This window comes from Mixophyes fleayi, chromosome 6, assembly GCF_038048845.1.
Source record: "Mixophyes fleayi isolate aMixFle1 chromosome 6, aMixFle1.hap1, whole genome shotgun sequence".
In the NCBI taxonomy this organism is placed as follows: domain Eukaryota; kingdom Metazoa; phylum Chordata; class Amphibia; order Anura; family Limnodynastidae; genus Mixophyes; species Mixophyes fleayi.
Genome location: NC_134407.1, coordinates 133,277,765 through 133,296,061, shown reverse-complemented (window position 1 = coordinate 133,296,061; position 18,297 = coordinate 133,277,765). Strand labels below are relative to the sequence as shown.

The following is an 18,297-nucleotide window of genomic DNA, read 5'->3' as shown; positions in this document are numbered from 1 at the left end:
TGTAACTACTGCAGATACAGGAGCCAAATAGCTGGAAAGCTGCTACAGAGGGTAGAAGCTGGATTACTAGGGTAGCAATATACTGCAGACACGGTAAGACAGAAGAGTCAAACAAGCCAGGAATCAAAGCCAGACGCTCCACCACAATACCAGGGAGGAGCAGGTGCGAAGTCACAACAAAGCCAAGTCAGGGGTCAAAGGAAGAGGTGCCAAAACGAGGACATCAATTAAGGATTACACACAGGAGAATCAGCAGAGGTTAACGGCAACAGATGAACTGGCAAAGGCTGCTGGTGAAGGCAGTCTTTTATAGGCCAGGGACAGGTGCTAAGGATCCCGAAGTAACGAGCTAAACTCTGGCAGGTAGGAGAGCAGTCCCAGTACCACAGTGGCCCCTTTGGTGGAACAGTGGTACAGCAGGCTGGATATAATGGCAACGTCCAACAGAGTTCTTGGCAGACAGGAGCTGCAGGAGGAAAGCAACATCCACAAGGGAGATGCTCAAGAGCAGCCGGAGGCAGATCGTGACACAGACATTGACACGCATATTACTCAGAGCTCATTATTTGTTTTTGCTTGCTTGTGTGGGGGACATGTGACAAGGGGAGAGTTGAGGTGGTCGTCTTAATCCACCATTGACTGGATGAACGACTTGCAGAGAGGAACAGGTGGGAATAAGAGAGGGACAGTAGATGATGGAATGGAAGTGGGAGACAGCTGACAAGTGAAAAGGAGAGAGACAAGGGGTACGTGTAAAAGAGAGAGAGAAATATATTAGAAGCAGAGGAACCAGGGACAGCTTGGTTGGGGACAAGGAAGAGAGACCAGGATGGTGCACATGCCCTTGTGTTTCAAACTCCCATTGTCCCATAGATTGTAAGCTTGTGAGCAGGGTTCTCTTACCTCTCTGTCTGTATGTATTACCCAGTATTGTTTTATTAATGTTTGTTCCCAATTGTAAAGCGCTACGGAATTTTCTGGCGCTATATAAATAATTGATGATGATGATAGTGGAACAGATAGGAAGAGAATAGTTGTGAAGGAAAGAAAGAAAGTGCATGAGGAGCAGGAGAGGACAGGTGAGAGGAAAAGGAGGAGAGGACAGGTGATGTGTGACTAGGAATAGAAATGCTCAATCGGCCACATATCATTTCTCAAACCAGGTCATCTAAGTGGTACGAAAATTTGCCAGATTTAATATATATATATATATATATATATTTTTACTGAAGCATACAAAAGAGAATAAAAAAGAAACATTGACAATATGCGAAGATCAAGAATACAATGTGAAAACATGTCAGTGCAAAACCAATTGTAGTTTGCGAATTGGGGTGAACCTGTGTAAATCAATAGGATTTTAGACATGCTCTCAATTTTTGAGCATGTCTAGCTGGGAAGCAGCAAGAACTGAGAAGGGAAGATGGACAAGGTGTGTAGGTCTAACAGGGAGAGACAGCTGGTAATGAGAGGTGGACAAGGCATGAGGGACAAATAGGGAAGGGCAGCTGGGAAGTAGATACAGGGGTTGAGGCTGAGGTATAACGCACCTTTGAACACAAACCTTTCCATTCAGTAGAACAAACTCTGGTCGCAAACTTCTCACAATTTACTATTGCAGAGAGCTTGGCTGGACTAATTAGTTGATGTTAAAAAAAATCTCATTTATGTCAGTAAAGGTATGTGCATTAGTAAATTACATTTTGTACCGGGTGGAAGGGATCATATTGTTATAGAATCAGTGACAGATTCTATGCAGACATTCAGCTCACACTTGTGAAATAGGTCATGTATATACAGAGGCGCCACCACGGTACAGAGGGGTATGGGGAAGGATCCAGCAGCTTCCACCTGCCGCTGGCTTATTACAGCACCAATGACAGGTAACAACATCTAGCTGACAGTTCTGCTTTTCTGTGGCGCCGCCGACGTCACCAGGTGAATGCTGTCACGTGATCCGTCACGTGTTGCGGCAACCAGAGCGGGGTGACGTCACCGGGTGTTTGCGGAAGTGGCCGGGACGTGATGGCGGGGGAGCAGCGCAGGCAGAAGAGCTCTGGGGGATCCCGGGATACCGACTCTATGGACAGGTTTATGTGCCCCATCTGCCTGGAGCTCTTCCAGGACCCTTTCCAGGTGGTCTGCGGGCATATGTGAGTGTGAGAGACCACGGACACCTTACACACTGTACTATAATCTGGCACTCTGTATACATCATGGGTTTAGTGACACTGTACTATAAAGGCTCACACTCTGTGTATATATCATTCTTACTGACACTGCTATAATATTACACTTTATCTATCACGTATCTTGTGACACTGTGCTATAACCTCCAAGTGTCTGTATATAGCCCATCTCTAGGGATACTGTGCTGTAATGTCACAGTTTATTTTTGTAAACGGGTCTATTACCATAGATCATATTATATTTGTGTGAGAATGTCCATTTTTAAAGTGGAACTCAACCTTCATAGAATTTTACTTTACAGGCAAATTTATGTTTACCTTGCATACTTACATAGTTAACCATTGCTTACAACACACAGACCTTGCTTTATTTGTTGTCTTAACTAAGGGCGACTAAAATGAATAAACCAATTTGCACAATAAAAGTTTTGTAGTTCCCATTTAATTAGCCTGCATCACACACATTGTGCAGTGAAGGTCATACTTCACTGAACTCATGAAAAGTTGTGATATATTTGTTATCCCAACATGTTTCAGTGTAACACAGAACATGTCTGAGAAAGGTGGGCTTTTCCTCATTCAGCTCAGTTTCTCCTGTTATGTACATGGTTTGTTTTTCTAACATGTAGTTGTTATTTCTAGACCTTCCTCAGCGTATATGATAAAGTGAAATTGAAAGGAACAGGGAGATAGTTGGAGCTTTCACTATCGCTTACAGCTTTGTCAATCTAGTTCCAGCCACTGATAAGCCATGTCTGCAGAGTGTTCAGGGTGAACTAACTAGTACTTAGGGGCACATTTATCATTATTTGGCAAAAGTGAGAAATAGTTATCAATCCTTATCGCAAGGATAAGGATTGAACTATTTCTCACATTTATTAAAAAGGGAACACAGAAACAGCAGTTCCGAAAAACTGCTGTTTCTGTGATAGAAAAAATCACACTTACCTCCCTCTTCGGACGCGCTGTCTCGGGATCTCCTCTTCTTCCTTCAATTGCGCATGTGCAGTGCACATGCGCACAAAGTCCCCACTCTGTCTCTGCAACTATCGTTGCAGAGTGAGCGCGCTGAGTGACAGGGAGGGATCATGTGATCCCTCCACACATGCGCTGTCCAGCTCTGCTCTTCGTAGCAGAGCTGACAGCAGTGGATTTCTTCAATTAGGATGATGTACGCCAGCTTCAGCTGGCGTACATTATCAAGACAAGTTCCCGAAAAAAATAATTTTTGGGACTTGTTAGATTGTGGCCAGGAGCAGTCACCATTCTGTTGAATGGTGACTGCTCGCAAAAACGATCAGGAGTGCAAAGCAGCAGATATCCATGATATCTGCTGCGATGCACCTTTAATAAATTTGCGGAGGGCACATCGGGACTTTAATTCCACGGTAAGTGCACAATAGTGCACTACCGTGATTTGTTAAATATGCCCCTTAGTTTTATTCTTGGGAGTGGAGATTATCATGTATAATCTTTGATTAAAAAGTTTTTGGCATCATGGAATAATGTATAGTTCACGTGACACATATAATTTGGGTGAAGCTACCACTTCTGCCTCACAGCCTTGGGGTCATGCCATTGATTCCCTGCAATGGCCTTATCTGTGTGGAGTTTGTATGTTCTTCCCGTGTTTGCGTGGGTTTCCTCCCACACTCCAAACAAAAATAGTAGTTGGTTAATTGGCTGCTTTCAAATTGATGCTGATGTGAGTGAGTTCTCTGTACTGTGCTGCAGAATTAGTGACGCTATATAAATAGATAATGATGATTAAGCGGTTACCTTTATTTGTATGATTGGGATTTTCCCTTATCTGGAATATTTTTAACTGTATAAAGCACCTGGTTGTGCATATGCAGCGTCTGCTTGGAGTGGTATATTGTGCTGACACTCAGTTCATTTCCAACAAATATTATGTGTGTGATTATTAAATCGGCACCATAGAACGTTAACTAATGTTCATGATCCTTATTCAGTTTGTGCTCATTAGCCAGTATATAGTTTTTTTTTATCTGACATTACTAATCAGTAATTCCTCTTGTTACTTAATGACTAGCATAATCTAACAGCCATGATCATTGATGACATCACTGGAGACTAACAGGTGCTGACTGCAAAGAAAATGCCACTGTACTCTCCCTATCTATTCACTGTGAACTTGAGTCTATCAGCTCTGGCACTGAGGCGTGTACTTGATCATCAATTGGTTATTTGACACTCATACATCGCATAATGTACTGCAGATTATTCCATATCTGTGAGATGAACCCAGCCAAAACTTATTGAACATCAACAGGAAGTGGGACTGTCAGGATGTGGCTAATACTGAGTGGCAGTTTTATCTTTGTTTGTTTTTGGTTTGTGCTTTAAATGAATAGCAGACCAGCTTGATGGCGCTGTAATCTTCATATATCTTAGATGCACCTCAATAACCATGCTGAACTTTTTCTTTAGTATGTGTCCATCCTTCATGCAGACATGGTGAATACTGTTGGGTCATTCCAGGTCAGTTCAACCAGGGTTGTCCACCACCCATCTCAGATTTCTGCGAATTTTTTTTAGTTAAGAGAGGAGGTCAAAACAACTATTTCTGCCAAATATCTCGACTGTCTGACAATTAGTTGATTAAATATTGATTTTTCAATTTATTAAATAATTTACTAATCGCAGTTTTTTTTTATCCAGTTTATTTGAAATATCGTGGGTGTTTATTAAGGAATCGCCACAAAATTTGGACACCTAAGGTAACTCTTCCTCCCGAATCCAAAAATCCAAACCAAATTACTTTATCTGCCTCATGTTTTGCGTTACGGCAAAAACGCACGTTTTTCGAATAGAATTAAAAACACTAGATTCAATTGGCGTTAGGGATCCCATTTTTTGGGGGGGGAGGGGGGGGTTAAAAAAGGTATAAGTTACTACCACAAAAAAAATCAGCCGAGTACTCTGTTTCATAATGGAGAAAAAAAAAAAAATGACGTTGATGTTTGATTACTGTTGTACCGCATACATAATTTACACATTGTTTAAATACCATACACCAAAAAAGTGAACTAAACTGAGGCAATGGGATAAAACTACTATACAGGAAATTAAACAAACAGAAACTGATGGGAAGGGGATTCCCTTTAGAGAGACCAAAGCTGACATTTTCCAGAGAAAGAGAGAGGGAGACACAGAAAGAGTCAATCATGGGAGCTGCTCATTTGGTAGTCTTTTAAATACGGACTGCCATATTACTATCTACTCAAAAACCATTGGATTACGTAGCTGGGACCACTTTACAGATGAAGAAGAATAACTTTTGATTTAGAGAATTGAAGTTTCAAATGCAGTAACCAATGATCCTGGAACCTCAGTCTGCTACCATCATGAAAACCTTCTACTGCTAACATATGAAGAATGTCAGAAAACATGCTGTAATCCTTTCTTGTCTCACAAAAAAGGAGCCAGAAAAAGCTTAAAAGTTATGTCACTGAAGTGGACCAAAGAACATGGTGACTGTCAGCTTGCTGTATATTTTAGGCAAGATGATTGTAACACTTCAAACTGTGTGAGCCTGTGCGTTATTAGCGATACCCATGACCATGTAGCTATAACTGTGCATGCCTTCATTACGTTAGTTATGAAACTCTTAGCGAAACTATTGTCAAAATTGCAGTATGTTTACTACTTTAGTGATGGTGCTAGTGTACAATACAAGAACAGCAAAAACTTTTTTAACTTATGCTTCCATAAGAATGACTTCAACATTCAAGCAAAATGAAATATTTTGACGCATCTCATGATAAGAGTCCATGTGATGGCATTGGAGGGACAGTTAAACATCTAGCCACACGCACTAGTCTGCAAGCAGTGGAAACCCATCACATCTTGACACCTTTGGACCTGGGAAAATGTACATGGCATAAAGTTTTTTTTACGTGTTACAAAACGAAATACAAGACTGCAAAACCAAGCTGCATAGCCGTCTAGAAACCGCAAACACTGTGGCAGGAACATGTTCTCATCACAGATTTCAGCCTATTAGTAATGATGAGCTACACATATATCGATTGTCATCAGACGACATAAAGACAGGAGGAACCAAAGTTAGTGTCACTGTGACCACAGTCACAAAAAATGTGGACACAAGTGATCTGCAACCTGGAACATACATATAGCAGCAGTGTACGATAACATCTGGTACATTGGGTATATCATTCAATGTAATGAGGAGGAACAAGATGTGCTGATACACTTAATGAAATGAAACCAATCAACAAATGTGCTGTCCTGGCCTTCAAGAGTTAAGTGTTTTGTTCCTTTAATTCACGTCCTCTGTGTAACGTAAGTGCCTACTATCCAAGGAAGTACTGGAAGGCAGTATACACTTTCTGCTGACACTTTAAGGAAAATTACAGACCATTACAACAAGTTCCAAACAAGGGAAAAATAATGAGATTGTTGACTCAACTTCAGTTAAGGGCTTTAGTTATGTTAAAAGTTTTAAATTTCATGGTTTCTTGTGTTAATTATGTATGCGGTACAACAGTAATCGAACATCAACTTCATTATCTTTTTCTCCACTATGAAACCGAGTACCCTGCTGATTTTTTTTTGTGGTAGTAATGTATACCTTTTTTTAAATACCCCCCAAAAAATGGGATTCCTAATGTCAATTGAACCTAGCGATTTTAATTCTATTAGGAAAAACATGCGTTTTTGCCCTAACGCAGAACATAAGGCAGATAAAGTAATTTGGTTTGGATTTGGGAGGAAGAGTTACCTTAGGGGTCCAAATTTTGTGCCGATTCCTTAATAAACACCCGTGATACTTCAAATAAACTGGGCAGCACAGTGGCCTAGTGGTTAGCACTTCCACCTCACAGCACTGAGGTCATGAGTTTGATTCCCGACCATGGCCTTATCTGTGTGGAGTTTGTATGTTCTCCCCGTGTTTGCGTGGGTTTCCTCCGGGTGCTCCGGTTTCCTCCCACACTCCAAAAACATACTGGTAAGTTAATTGGCTGCTATCAAAAATTGACCCTAGTCTTTGTGTGTGTGTTAGGGAATTTAGATTGTAAGCTCCAATGGGGCAGGTACTGATGTGAATGAGTTCTCTGTACAGCGCTGCGAAATTAGTGGCGCTATATAAATGATGATAAGAAGCCGCGATTAGTAAATTATTTAATAAATTGAAAAATCAATATTTAATCAACTAATTGTCAAACAGTCGAGATATTTGACAGAAATAGTTGTTTTGACCTCCTCAACTAAAAAATTTTTTCAAAAATCTGATATGGGTAGTGGACATTTCATGATTTTTTGGGGTGATCTGAAGTGGAATGACCCTGTTGTGTGTTTTTTGTTTCTTAATAAACCTCAAACACTTCTTTTAAAGCACATTTTCTAGAGATCCTCTTTACATTTTCTGACCCTTTAGTGGAGTTCACTGAAACCTTGTCCTACCTGCAGCGTGTCACTCATGTATTAATTGTACCTTATAGTTTGTATATAAATATAAGAATAATACATATATTCATGGTCCTGCTCATTTATCTGTCTTTGTAGATTCTGCTCTCCGTGTCTGCACCAGTGTATGAAGCAGAAGAACCCTACGTGTGCCGTTTGTCGCTCTATTCTAAGTCCAGATAGAAAAGCATCTGAACTGGAAAAGCAAATGAAGGATTTTCGAGCTGCGTGTAAAGGATGTAATTCACAAGTGAGTAAATGAACCCTGCCCTTGACCTGTTTGTTGTTTTTCCATCATAGAGGCTTTCATTTTTCTGTCTGCTGCTTTGTACATAAGCAGCACAGTCACAGAATTCTCCCTGTTATATCACAGTCCAACAGTGATTGGCTATGAGCTGTTCTGATCTTCTATCTTCTGTTGGTGACATGCAGCCTGCCCTGCCAGTATTAGACCTCTGAGATCTCAGAACTTAATACTGCAATCTTTGTGCTTACATTTACATTGAATATCATAACAAAGAATCAAACCTGAAATACAATTTTATCTAGCATGCTAAGGTATATTGTAAGAATGATAAACGTAATCATGATTGACTTTAAAAGATTTGAGTCTCCCCACCATGTTGGAAATGGAGATGCCTAACCTCCACTTGCTGCAAGACACCTACTGTTACCTGATGCTAGGAGGCAGATGGTACGGTTTATGTGAATACCTCCTGAACAATGCAGAATTACTATTTTTGGTTGTTAATCTGCTCCACAGCTCTTGACAGAGGGGAAAACATAGTATACATAAAACAGAGACATGTATAAAATAAATGCATTCATGAAAATAAAGGGTAGGGCCGTGCTTCTAAGAACTTACTATCTAGTGGGAAAAGTGTAGAGTAATAAGTGTGGATCAGAATAAGATTGGGACAGCAGCTAGTTTAGATAGGTGGGAGTAGGGTAAGCATTAATAAAGAGGTGTTTTTTCAGGGAAAGTTTAAACATCTGAAGGCTGGAGAAGAGTCTGATCACATGTGGTAGTGATTTCCCTAGGTGAGTATCAGCATGGTAAGTCATGTAGGTGGGAGTGAGTGGTCATCAGAGTGGAGGCAAGGGTAACATAAGAGGACCTGTTTGTGGTGTAGAGGGCTTTATAGGTGAGGGTGAGTAGTTTGAACAAGATTCTGGAGAATATGGGATTTAATTTTAGAGATTTGCAGAGTGGTACGTCAAGAGAGGAAGATCAGTCTTGCAGTGGCATTAAGGACATATTGAAGCAGTTAATATGGTTGAGGGGAATGCCAAATAGGGCAAGGTGGAAGTAGGGTTGGGTGACAACAAAGCAAATCCCACCATGATTAATATCCGTTTGGTTAAAAAAAAAAAACGCGCAAAGACCACTCATATATTGCCCATATCTACATTGAAATCAAACACCTCATACACACTAAGCAATAAAAACAACTTGTACTGACACACGGGTTACTTACATCACACACCACTATACACGGGTTACTGACATTACACGCAGATCACTATACACAGATCATACACCATATTACACACAGATCACTATACACGGGTTACTGATATTACACAACAGATCGCTATACAAAGGTCACACTTGATATCACACCGGATACACACAGATCACTATACACGGGTTACACTGACCTCACACGGGATTCTTAGTACAGGAATCGATGAGTTTTTGTTGCAACATGGGTAAGAAAGTTGCATATTCTAGCAATATTTCAAAGGTGGAGGCAGCAGGCCTGCACATGTGTCTGTGTCTGTAGTAAACCATATTGTAAAATAATATATATGTGTTCTGCTTTGTTGATTCAGAATGGGTTAAGATTGTCCTGTAAGCTGCAGCTATTTAATTTTATTGAACAGTATGGTCTGGTGTGTCAAAAAGTAGGCAACTCTTTTAAATGTTCTAGACCTAGTAATTACATATTTAGTTCAGTGTATTTCTATAATCTGCCATTAAAGGACATGCTCAGAAAAAATAACTTTGACTGCAAAATGCAGCTCTGCTAGAGACAAGTTCCTGTTGGTTTGAGAATCTTGCTTGAAGCTTTAATATGCAAAGAAGTTGGCTTCAAATTTTCTAGTTTACCAATGTTTGACTGTTTATCAGTGTGGACTGATAAAAATGTCACTGGCTTCTCCAGGCACTGTGGTGCATAATATTATATTGGCTACCTGCAAATGAATGACTTAACTGATTACAAATAAAGACTATAGGGCCTGATTCATTAAGGAACATAAATGCTGTTGCATGCTGTACTTTGCGTAAAATATCACCACGCATGCCCAGAACCGACTGTACACCATTGAACGCAATAAAATCCAAATTATCTTTGAATGCAAAGGACCCATACTACAGCCTACAATTTCATTCAGGTAGCCAATGTCCAGTAAGGGTCGTGGCAAGCTCGTGCGCATGCAGCAACGTCCGATTCAAGCTTTGGTCATCTCAAAGTTATGTGTTTTTCTGTCGTATCACTTACATCAGCCACAGGTCAGGTGTAAGTGCCGATTACTAGTGATGATGGTCACCTATGCATGCTGGAACACTTGTTTGCAATCAATAGCAACTGTAAAAATGCATTTTATGTACAGTAGACATTAACATCATGATAAATGTATTTTATCATTAATGACTATATTAACAGGTGACAATCTTTGAATACTTTTTTGGGACTTTATATTCCACATATGTATTGGACGTATCTTGCAAAGTATTGTATCTGGTAATGTAGAGCGCGCCTAGACACGTATTTAACAAGACGTGTCTTCAGGTCCGCTCCTAGTTGAATACGGACATGCATATGCACGATTTTACATCTGTTTTCAAAAACAAAACCGCAATTTACTTTTTTGCATGTCTTAATGAATTAGGCCCATAAAGTTGTTCAGATACAACAGTGTGATTTTATATATTCTCAGTGTTATGAAGCTATACACATGCGCTCTCTCTCCTGATGACATTGGATACATTAATTGATATTGTTTGATTACTAATTAAAAACTTTTAATTGGTTGGTCTACTTTATATTATATATGCTGACGTAGGACAGTACTGTTCTTAATCTGGCCATTAGAAGCAATAGGGGCTATATATTTGGTCTTCTTATATTATGTTCGGACCTTATATTCTTTATGCATCTTAATTCTTCAATATTGGGTTACCAGTGTTCATCTAATTTGGATATATATATATTATTTAGCCATTTAGTGTATTTTTGTTATTGCTGTATAATTGTAGTGGTAATAGCTATGTGATTATATATATATATATATATATATATATTAGTTTTTTTAAAAAAAAATTAAGACATTTCTATATCTACTGTAGATTAGTAAGTGGTATATAGCTTATTAATATATTTGTTTTTCTTTGAAAAGGATTTGCAAGACCTTTTACCAACCATTGTTTGTGTGTTTATTAAGCCTTGTCCAACGCCTAGTGTGAAAGTTTTTATATAGATATATATATATATATATATCTTGCATTTACACATGGATTCCCCTCCAGGCTGTTTTAGTTCAGATCAGTAACAATGAGAAAGCCCTGGGATTTCCAGTGTGTTCAGCAATTTCCTGTTCTTTGGTAACTCAAGGGGATTTCCATTAAGTACAGTTTTTTTGCTTGTATGCCTATCTTGCTAGCTACTTTCAAATATATATATCTTAATTCACAGATGGCCCTTTCAAACATGCGTGCCCACTCCGCAACCTGTTCTAAATATGAGAGCTATGTCATGGAAGGAATAAAGTCAGTGACAAAGGAGTCAAAGCACACTAGGTAAGTGTCCCAACTCACCTGTGGCTGAATGTTCAAATTTATCATGTGACCAAATCATATATAATATATGTATATATTGAGTACTTGCTGACCTGCAAATAATCCAGAGTTATCGTGTGTGTGTGTGTGTGTGTGTATGTATATGTGTGTATATATATGTATATATATATATATGTATATATATATATATATATATATACACACACATAACACACCTATACACTACGTTAGGTACACCTGCTCAGTATTACAAATATCTATACAACCAATCATGTGGCAGCACCTTAGTACATAAAAGCATGTAGACATGGTCAAGAGTTTCAGTTGTTCAGACCAAACAGCACAATTGGGGAGAAAGTGACTTTGAATGATTCTTCGTGCCAGACAGGATGGTCTGGTCAGAAACTGCGGATCTGCTGGGATTTTCATGCACAACAGTAGATTAGAGTTTACAGAGAATGGTGCGCAAAACAAAAAACATTCAGTGAGCGACAGTTCTGTTAGCAAAAATGCTTTGCTAATGAGAGCAGTAAAAAAAAAACTGGTCAGACTGGTTCAAGCTGACAGGCTTAAATGCGCATGTTTTAAAACAGTGGTCTACAGAAAAGCATTTCTGAATGCATAACATTTTGAACCTTGAAATGGATGAGCTACGGCAGTAGAAAATCACTCATGGTTTCACTACTGTCAGATAAGAACACAAAACTGAGGCTGCAGTAGACCCAGGCTCGCCAAAACTGGAGTTGAAGATCAGAAAAATGTCGCCTGGTCTGCTAAATCTCGATTTCTGCAAGATGCAGGTGATAGGGTCAGAATTTTGCGTAAGCATCATGAATCCATGAACGCATCATTTTCTTCTCTCTCAAACTCACACACTAGGGTTATGTATTGCTTAGAGTTATTGAAAGACTCACACTCCCTGTCTCACTGAAGCTTACATCACTCTTTCAGTAACTGCCAGCAATCATTTAGAATGTGGACTTCTGCCCTCTGCTGCACAGTAACAGAAATTGCTATAGGCCTAAGTTTAGACATATTGAATTCATTAATTTAGAAACATTTAGAAAACTACACCACATGAAAGAAATTGAAAACTGGTGGTAGCTTTCTCTAAGCTGTTTAAATAGATTTTTTTTTTATGATTTCCAGCAAATTTGGAAGTCAGCTATTCCTATCAGAAGGAGATTGTGGTAATTTTTAGTAGTAAAAAAACATTAAATAATGAAGTTTCGCATAAATTAATGTGGCTTCTATGGCGATTTGACTGTAAATATACTAAAACAAGCTCTAGGAGAGAATTCATTTTGTTTAGGTTAGACTTCATTTTGTATGTTATAAAACGAGTGCCCCAACTGTGCCTGAATGATTTGATTAAGAACTTGTCCCTCTTTGTGATTCAGAGATGTCCCAAATCGATTCACCTTCGTTTGTCCATATTGTCGTGAGCAGAACCTGGACCAAGAGGGATTAGTGGACCATTGTAAAAAGTATCACTTCACCGACAGCACTCCTGTGGTAAGTCATTTTTCTTTGTTCTTACATTATACCTATTACATTTCTTGTCTACTGCCAGCCCAACAGTGTTTTACTTCTTATAATAGGTTTGCCCTATCTGCGCCTCCATGCCATGGGGAGACCCAGGCTATCGAAGTGCCAATTTTATGGAACACATCCACCGCCGGCACAAATTCTCATATGATACGTTTGTGGTGCGTATAATTATTTTATGTTGCACTTTAGCTTTCAGCATCGTTTTACTGTTCCTGTGGAATCGTCATACTAAATGTAAATGCTAGAAGAAAAATATCCTTGTAGTGCACCGAAGTGGAATTATGGATACAAATAATAAACTCTGAGCATGGTTAAAAATAACAGCTCCTCTTCAGGCGGCTGTGCTTCTATTCCAGTCGGGATTGGACAGTCATTTGTAGCCCTGCATTGGAACCCTATTTTCCTGCATTAATACCTGAATATAGTTGAATGCAGAGGTCACTAGTGATTGTAAGTTCCGGGACCCTTCTAAACACTGCACATCGCTGGCTGGATTGTAAACAAAGTACTATATGGGGAGGAGATTGATGTTTTAAAATAAATCAATGCTGCAATCACCTTTTAAGGTTATCCGTATGTGTGTGTGTATGTTTGATTATTATAATTCAGAATGATGTAGTATATATTTTTATGTTCTTTTTTTTTTTTTTCAATTTCAACACTCTGGCAGCTATTGGTATGAATTACAAGCATTGTATTCCGCTGCAGGGTTTACAAAATGAGTCCTTTTTCAATGTAACACTTATCTGTTTTCTGTTTCACCTGGACTCTCCTTGTCTCCTGTAGGATTACAATGCCGATGAGGATGCTATGATGCGAGAAGCTCTGGTGCGATCCCTGATGGATAACTGAGCACTGCAGTGACTGAAGATTCTGTAGGCTACGTCTGACTCCACATAACCTGCTGAGCCCAAATACTCAGTCTCTCTGCAGCTGGATAAGATGCATACTGGCAATAGGATTAAGAAAAGTCTGTTTTTGTTTAGACATTGAAATTGAGTGCTCTTCCACCACTGAATGTGTCCAGTTGATAGATGTCTGTGTATGTGAACCCCAAATGTTTGTTTCAGTATTGATTGTTGAAGATGTTTGGTTTCATAATCATAATAGCAGTGGCCTCAGACTAAAATATTTTGTTTTAAAAGCTGCCACCTTCCAGATTTAGATTAATGTATTTTGGAGGCCAGAAAAAAAATGTTACCAACTTGTTTCTTTACTATGTTCTGGTATAGATTTTATATTTTAATTTGCTGTAGGCCTAATCTAATGTTTGGAGATTTTAGTTTCTCTGTGTACAAGTATCCTATATAAGAAATAGCTTTAATTGAGGGTAAACAAACTGTCTGGTCTACTTTGTTGAAAGTTTTGATTGCAAATCTCCATTAGATTCAAAGCCTCCCTGTAGTAGTCTCCACTTCATGAATGCTCAAGGGAAGTCGCGGCGCTAGTTATCATCACCATTCATTTATATAGCGTCACCGATTCTGCAGCGCTCTACAGAGAACCCGCTCACATCAGTCCCTGCCCCGTTGGGGCTTACAGTCTAAATTCCCTAACACGCACACACATTTCAATTTGTTAGCAGCCAAATAACCTACCAGTATGTTTTTGGAGTGTGGGAGGAAACCAGAGCACCCGGAGGAAACCCACGCAAACACGGGGAGAACATACAAACTCCTCACAGATAAGGCCATGGTCGGGAATTGACCTCATGACCCCAGTGCCACCGTGCTGCCACAGTTATAAATCAAAGCTTTTCCGAGCCTTTTGTAGTGCACAAATTTCTGAGTTTTTAAATTACAGAACAAACTCCCCCCCATTCCCCACCAAAGAAACCACCAGCCTCCCTATTAACCATGACATGCTTCAGTCAGTGATTGTATGTCCATCATGTTCGCCCCCATATAGATAGATCCTTGAATGAGCCCTGGTATTACTGAGGCAGAGTACAAATGTTGTGGCAGACCAGCTATTTAGTACTGCAAGAGACATTTAAAAAGAAAATATATATATTATAATTTTATTTTTACATAATAAAAATTGTCCGCCGTAGTGGGCAGCTTTGGCGCTGTTTTTGAATTTTGACAACAGAAGGTAAAGGCTTCTCCTTCATCTTAATATATGTAAATGTTTTAGTATTTTAGTTTAAGCAGCCTTCCACACCTGAGGTTCCTATTTTAGATCACTCCATTCACTTTATATTGTGTTATAGAAATAATGTTAATTGGGCATTTCAAATGTCTGAGTGGTCAAACTACATGCAATCACTATTTGACAGTAAAGGACAACCCCACCTAAAATAATCCATCTGGTCATGCAATGGCTCTATTTTTTTTTTTTTTTTTTTTTTTAAATATCGGGACTGGCTTTTCTACAGCTGTTACTTCCGTCAATGTCTTCTCTGCAGCAAGTTCCCAAGTTAGCAGGGAAAGTGCTTCTCTAATTGATTAGAATATTCTAGTGCAAAGGTTGTACCTACAGTTTCCCCTTGTTGCTGTTACACGGGAGGGGGGGGGGGGGGGGGTCTGCTACATCCTGATAGTTAAATTGCCCATACACTGACCAATTCGGTGCCTCTGCCCGATAACACGACAGTCAAATATTGATTTATTTATATATTTTTAAAGCTCTCCATTTACCATACATATGTATAATGGGAGTTTTAGTGTGTTTTGCTTGTGTTTCTGTATTTTCTTTCTTTTTTTTTTTTCTTCTTTTTTTTTTTTTATAGTATCCCAGGATCTTTTTAGTTTTTTTGTTTGCAGAATGCTGGCAGAAGACACTTCTGAAGAAAAGAAATATAGCAAAAAAGTAAAACGCATTGCTACATTTTTAGTCTTCCATAGCGTTTAATGAAAAACAAATAAAATAAAGATGATTATATGGGGGAAAGTGCAATGCTATTTTATATAACCACAAATGTTCATGTGCCCTGCTTCATTGTTTTTAATGGAGTGCTCCTTTGACGTACATCTTTGAGTAATACACACAAACAAATGCATAGAAAATGCTTGTTTGTCTGAAGCCTGAGAAAGCCCTGGTACATTATCATTAATAAGTCTGATCCTAAAGTAACTGCAGACCTTATATAATTAGCCAACAAATACTTCATAAAACATAATTTCTCCAGGTTAACCATAACTTTTTAGACCTTAAAGGAGAAGGACATGTACAACTCGATTGGTGACATGATGGACCGTATCAAATATTTAACAAGGTACAGGAGGGAAACATTCTTCAAAGGAAGATACATTTTAGAACATTAGGACATACACAGACACTGGAGGGTAGGGAGGTGGTAGAGGCTAATACAGTAGAGCAGTTTAAACATGCTTGGGATAGACATAAGGATATCCTTACAAGGAATAAAGGATCAAATAGGTTTGAGGATACCATAGGTTAATAAAACAATGGGCAGACTAGATAGGCCTAGCGGTTCTTATCTGCTGTCAAAGGCTATGTTTATCTGTAATAAAGGGGTTGTACTCTGTCATTGCCAGTTGCTGCGTTTAAGGCTCTGGGGTAGAGCCTATGGGCTTTATCCACCATAGAGAGTGTGAATTAAATGCGAGATTCTAATAACAGATCATATGCTGGTGTTTATGAGGATGAACCACAGGGACTAGCATGGTACAACTCCTTTAAGAGCAGACCTCTATGACTAGTTACATGCTCTTTACTGAATGGTGTTTAACTGTACAAACGCATACTGATTGTGCCTTGTCCTGTAACATAAATAGATCATGGGAAACTGCAAATACCCTAATGTAGCTGCCTTGTTATCAGACTGCTGAAACTGACTCCTATCCAGTGGTGGAAATGGGTTTTCTCTCGACATTTCAATATTGTTTATCAGAATAGTAGTCAAATGTCCTTTTTTTTTTTTTTTTAAGGTAAAAAGTGTTCAATATGTTAATTTGTCTTAAGTCTGATTTTATAGTGTTTTTATTGTCTCTTTCCGATATGTATTTTCTCTGTGGAATGGGAATGGACAAATATGATTTTGTATGATGAATTATTTACACAAATTGTGTCATGCACCTATGCACACTTTGATAACTCCATACTCTTTCTGTTTTGTTTCTGAAAATGCACAAATCCCTCACTCACTGTCCATTTTCTAGTCCTCAACAACACTAATCAACTGCCACTTCCTTTCTGCCATCAGACATCTTGTCCTGTCCACATGGAGACGACAAACATGCTTATCAATATGGTAGCAGCATATGTCTGTTATCATGTTAGTTAGCATGAATGTAGCCCCCAGTGGACCGTATGGCCAGATTAGCATTTAAGATGCATCAGTGTGAAGGCAGCCATTTTGTTTCACAAGGAACTAATGACAGCATTGAGACTTGTGGCACAAAGAGATTTCTTCCTTACTGATGTAATTGGTTCCTAGTGAATTAATGGACTGCATTCTCATGAGTTTTGGCTCAGCCCACAAAATGGCTGCTTCCAGTGTGTAAAGGTGATAGGGAAATTTGAAGTAACATTTTGTTTGAAGAATGTCTGTAGTTTACTATGTATGTTAGAAGCCGTTTCTTAACTTTGTCCTATTATGTACCCTCTTCTTCTGGTAAATATTTGCCTGTACCCTCTATTGTGTCAATTTTATCAAGCAACCATATATGTATTTTAAATGTTTAAAATCCTTCACCTTGGTTGCTCTGTATATAATTTATTTTTACCCAAATATTAAACTCTTCTTTTCAGTTAAACTGAACTTTTGGAAGTACCCATTGGATCTGATGAAAGTACCCCTAAGGGTACACACACCACATGTTGAGACTTCAGACTAGATGCTATTTATCAGGTTAATTTAATAACTTAGAAATTGGTAGTCTACCTCTCTGTGTACTGAAATAGCAGTTATAAATCTGGGTCATGTCTTAGGAAGGTCTTGTAAGTTTTCTGTTCAGTGGTCTTTAAAGGGACACTATCATTTTTTGTATATGTATGTATGTTTCTGTATATTTGTATGTGTGTGATTATATATATATGTATATATATATATGTGTATATATATATATATATATATATATATATATAGGTGTGTATATATATATATATATATATATATATATATATATATATATATATATATATATATATATATATATATAGGTGTATATATATCCTACTGTAATTGACATGATTGCAATCCACTTCCCTGTTAATGGTGGGTGCTATCTGCTGCAGCTCTCTGCTGGCTCCCACTCAAACCATGGCATTCTGCTGCTACTAATGTGCAGCAGCTAGCAGGGATCCATATAGGCAACTTGTGTAGGTGGAGAGCCA

General features: G+C 38.7%; 1 protein-coding gene across 1 annotated transcript; it reads left to right on the top strand.

The window, feature by feature from the left end:
- The first annotated feature begins 1,986 nt into the window (after window positions 1-1,986).
- On the top strand, window positions 1,987-17,717 carry RNF114 (ring finger protein 114). Its single transcript, XM_075176463.1, has 6 exons — window positions 1,987-2,153; window positions 7,740-7,890; window positions 11,342-11,445; window positions 12,846-12,960; window positions 13,047-13,154; window positions 13,783-17,717. Exons 1-6 carry the CDS (start codon window positions 2,026-2,028, stop codon window positions 13,846-13,848), a joined length of 672 nt encoding a protein of 223 aa, XP_075032564.1. The 5' UTR covers window positions 1,987-2,025; the 3' UTR covers window positions 13,849-17,717.
- Window positions 17,718-18,297: the final 580 nt, after the last annotated feature.

Excerpts from the sequence above, each read along its gene's own strand:
- RNF114 (XM_075176463.1), top strand. The coding sequence starts at position 2,026 with ATGGCGGGGGAGCAGCGCAGGCAGAAGAGCTCTGGGGGATCCCGGGAT. Across the intron at positions 2,154-7,739 it reads CAGGTGGTCTGCGGGCATAT|ATTCTGCTCTCCGTGTCTGC; the intron begins GTGAGTGTGAGA and ends CTGTCTTTGTAG. Across the intron at positions 13,155-13,782 it reads TCTCATATGATACGTTTGTG|GATTACAATGCCGATGAGGA; the intron begins GTGCGTATAATT and ends TGTCTCCTGTAG.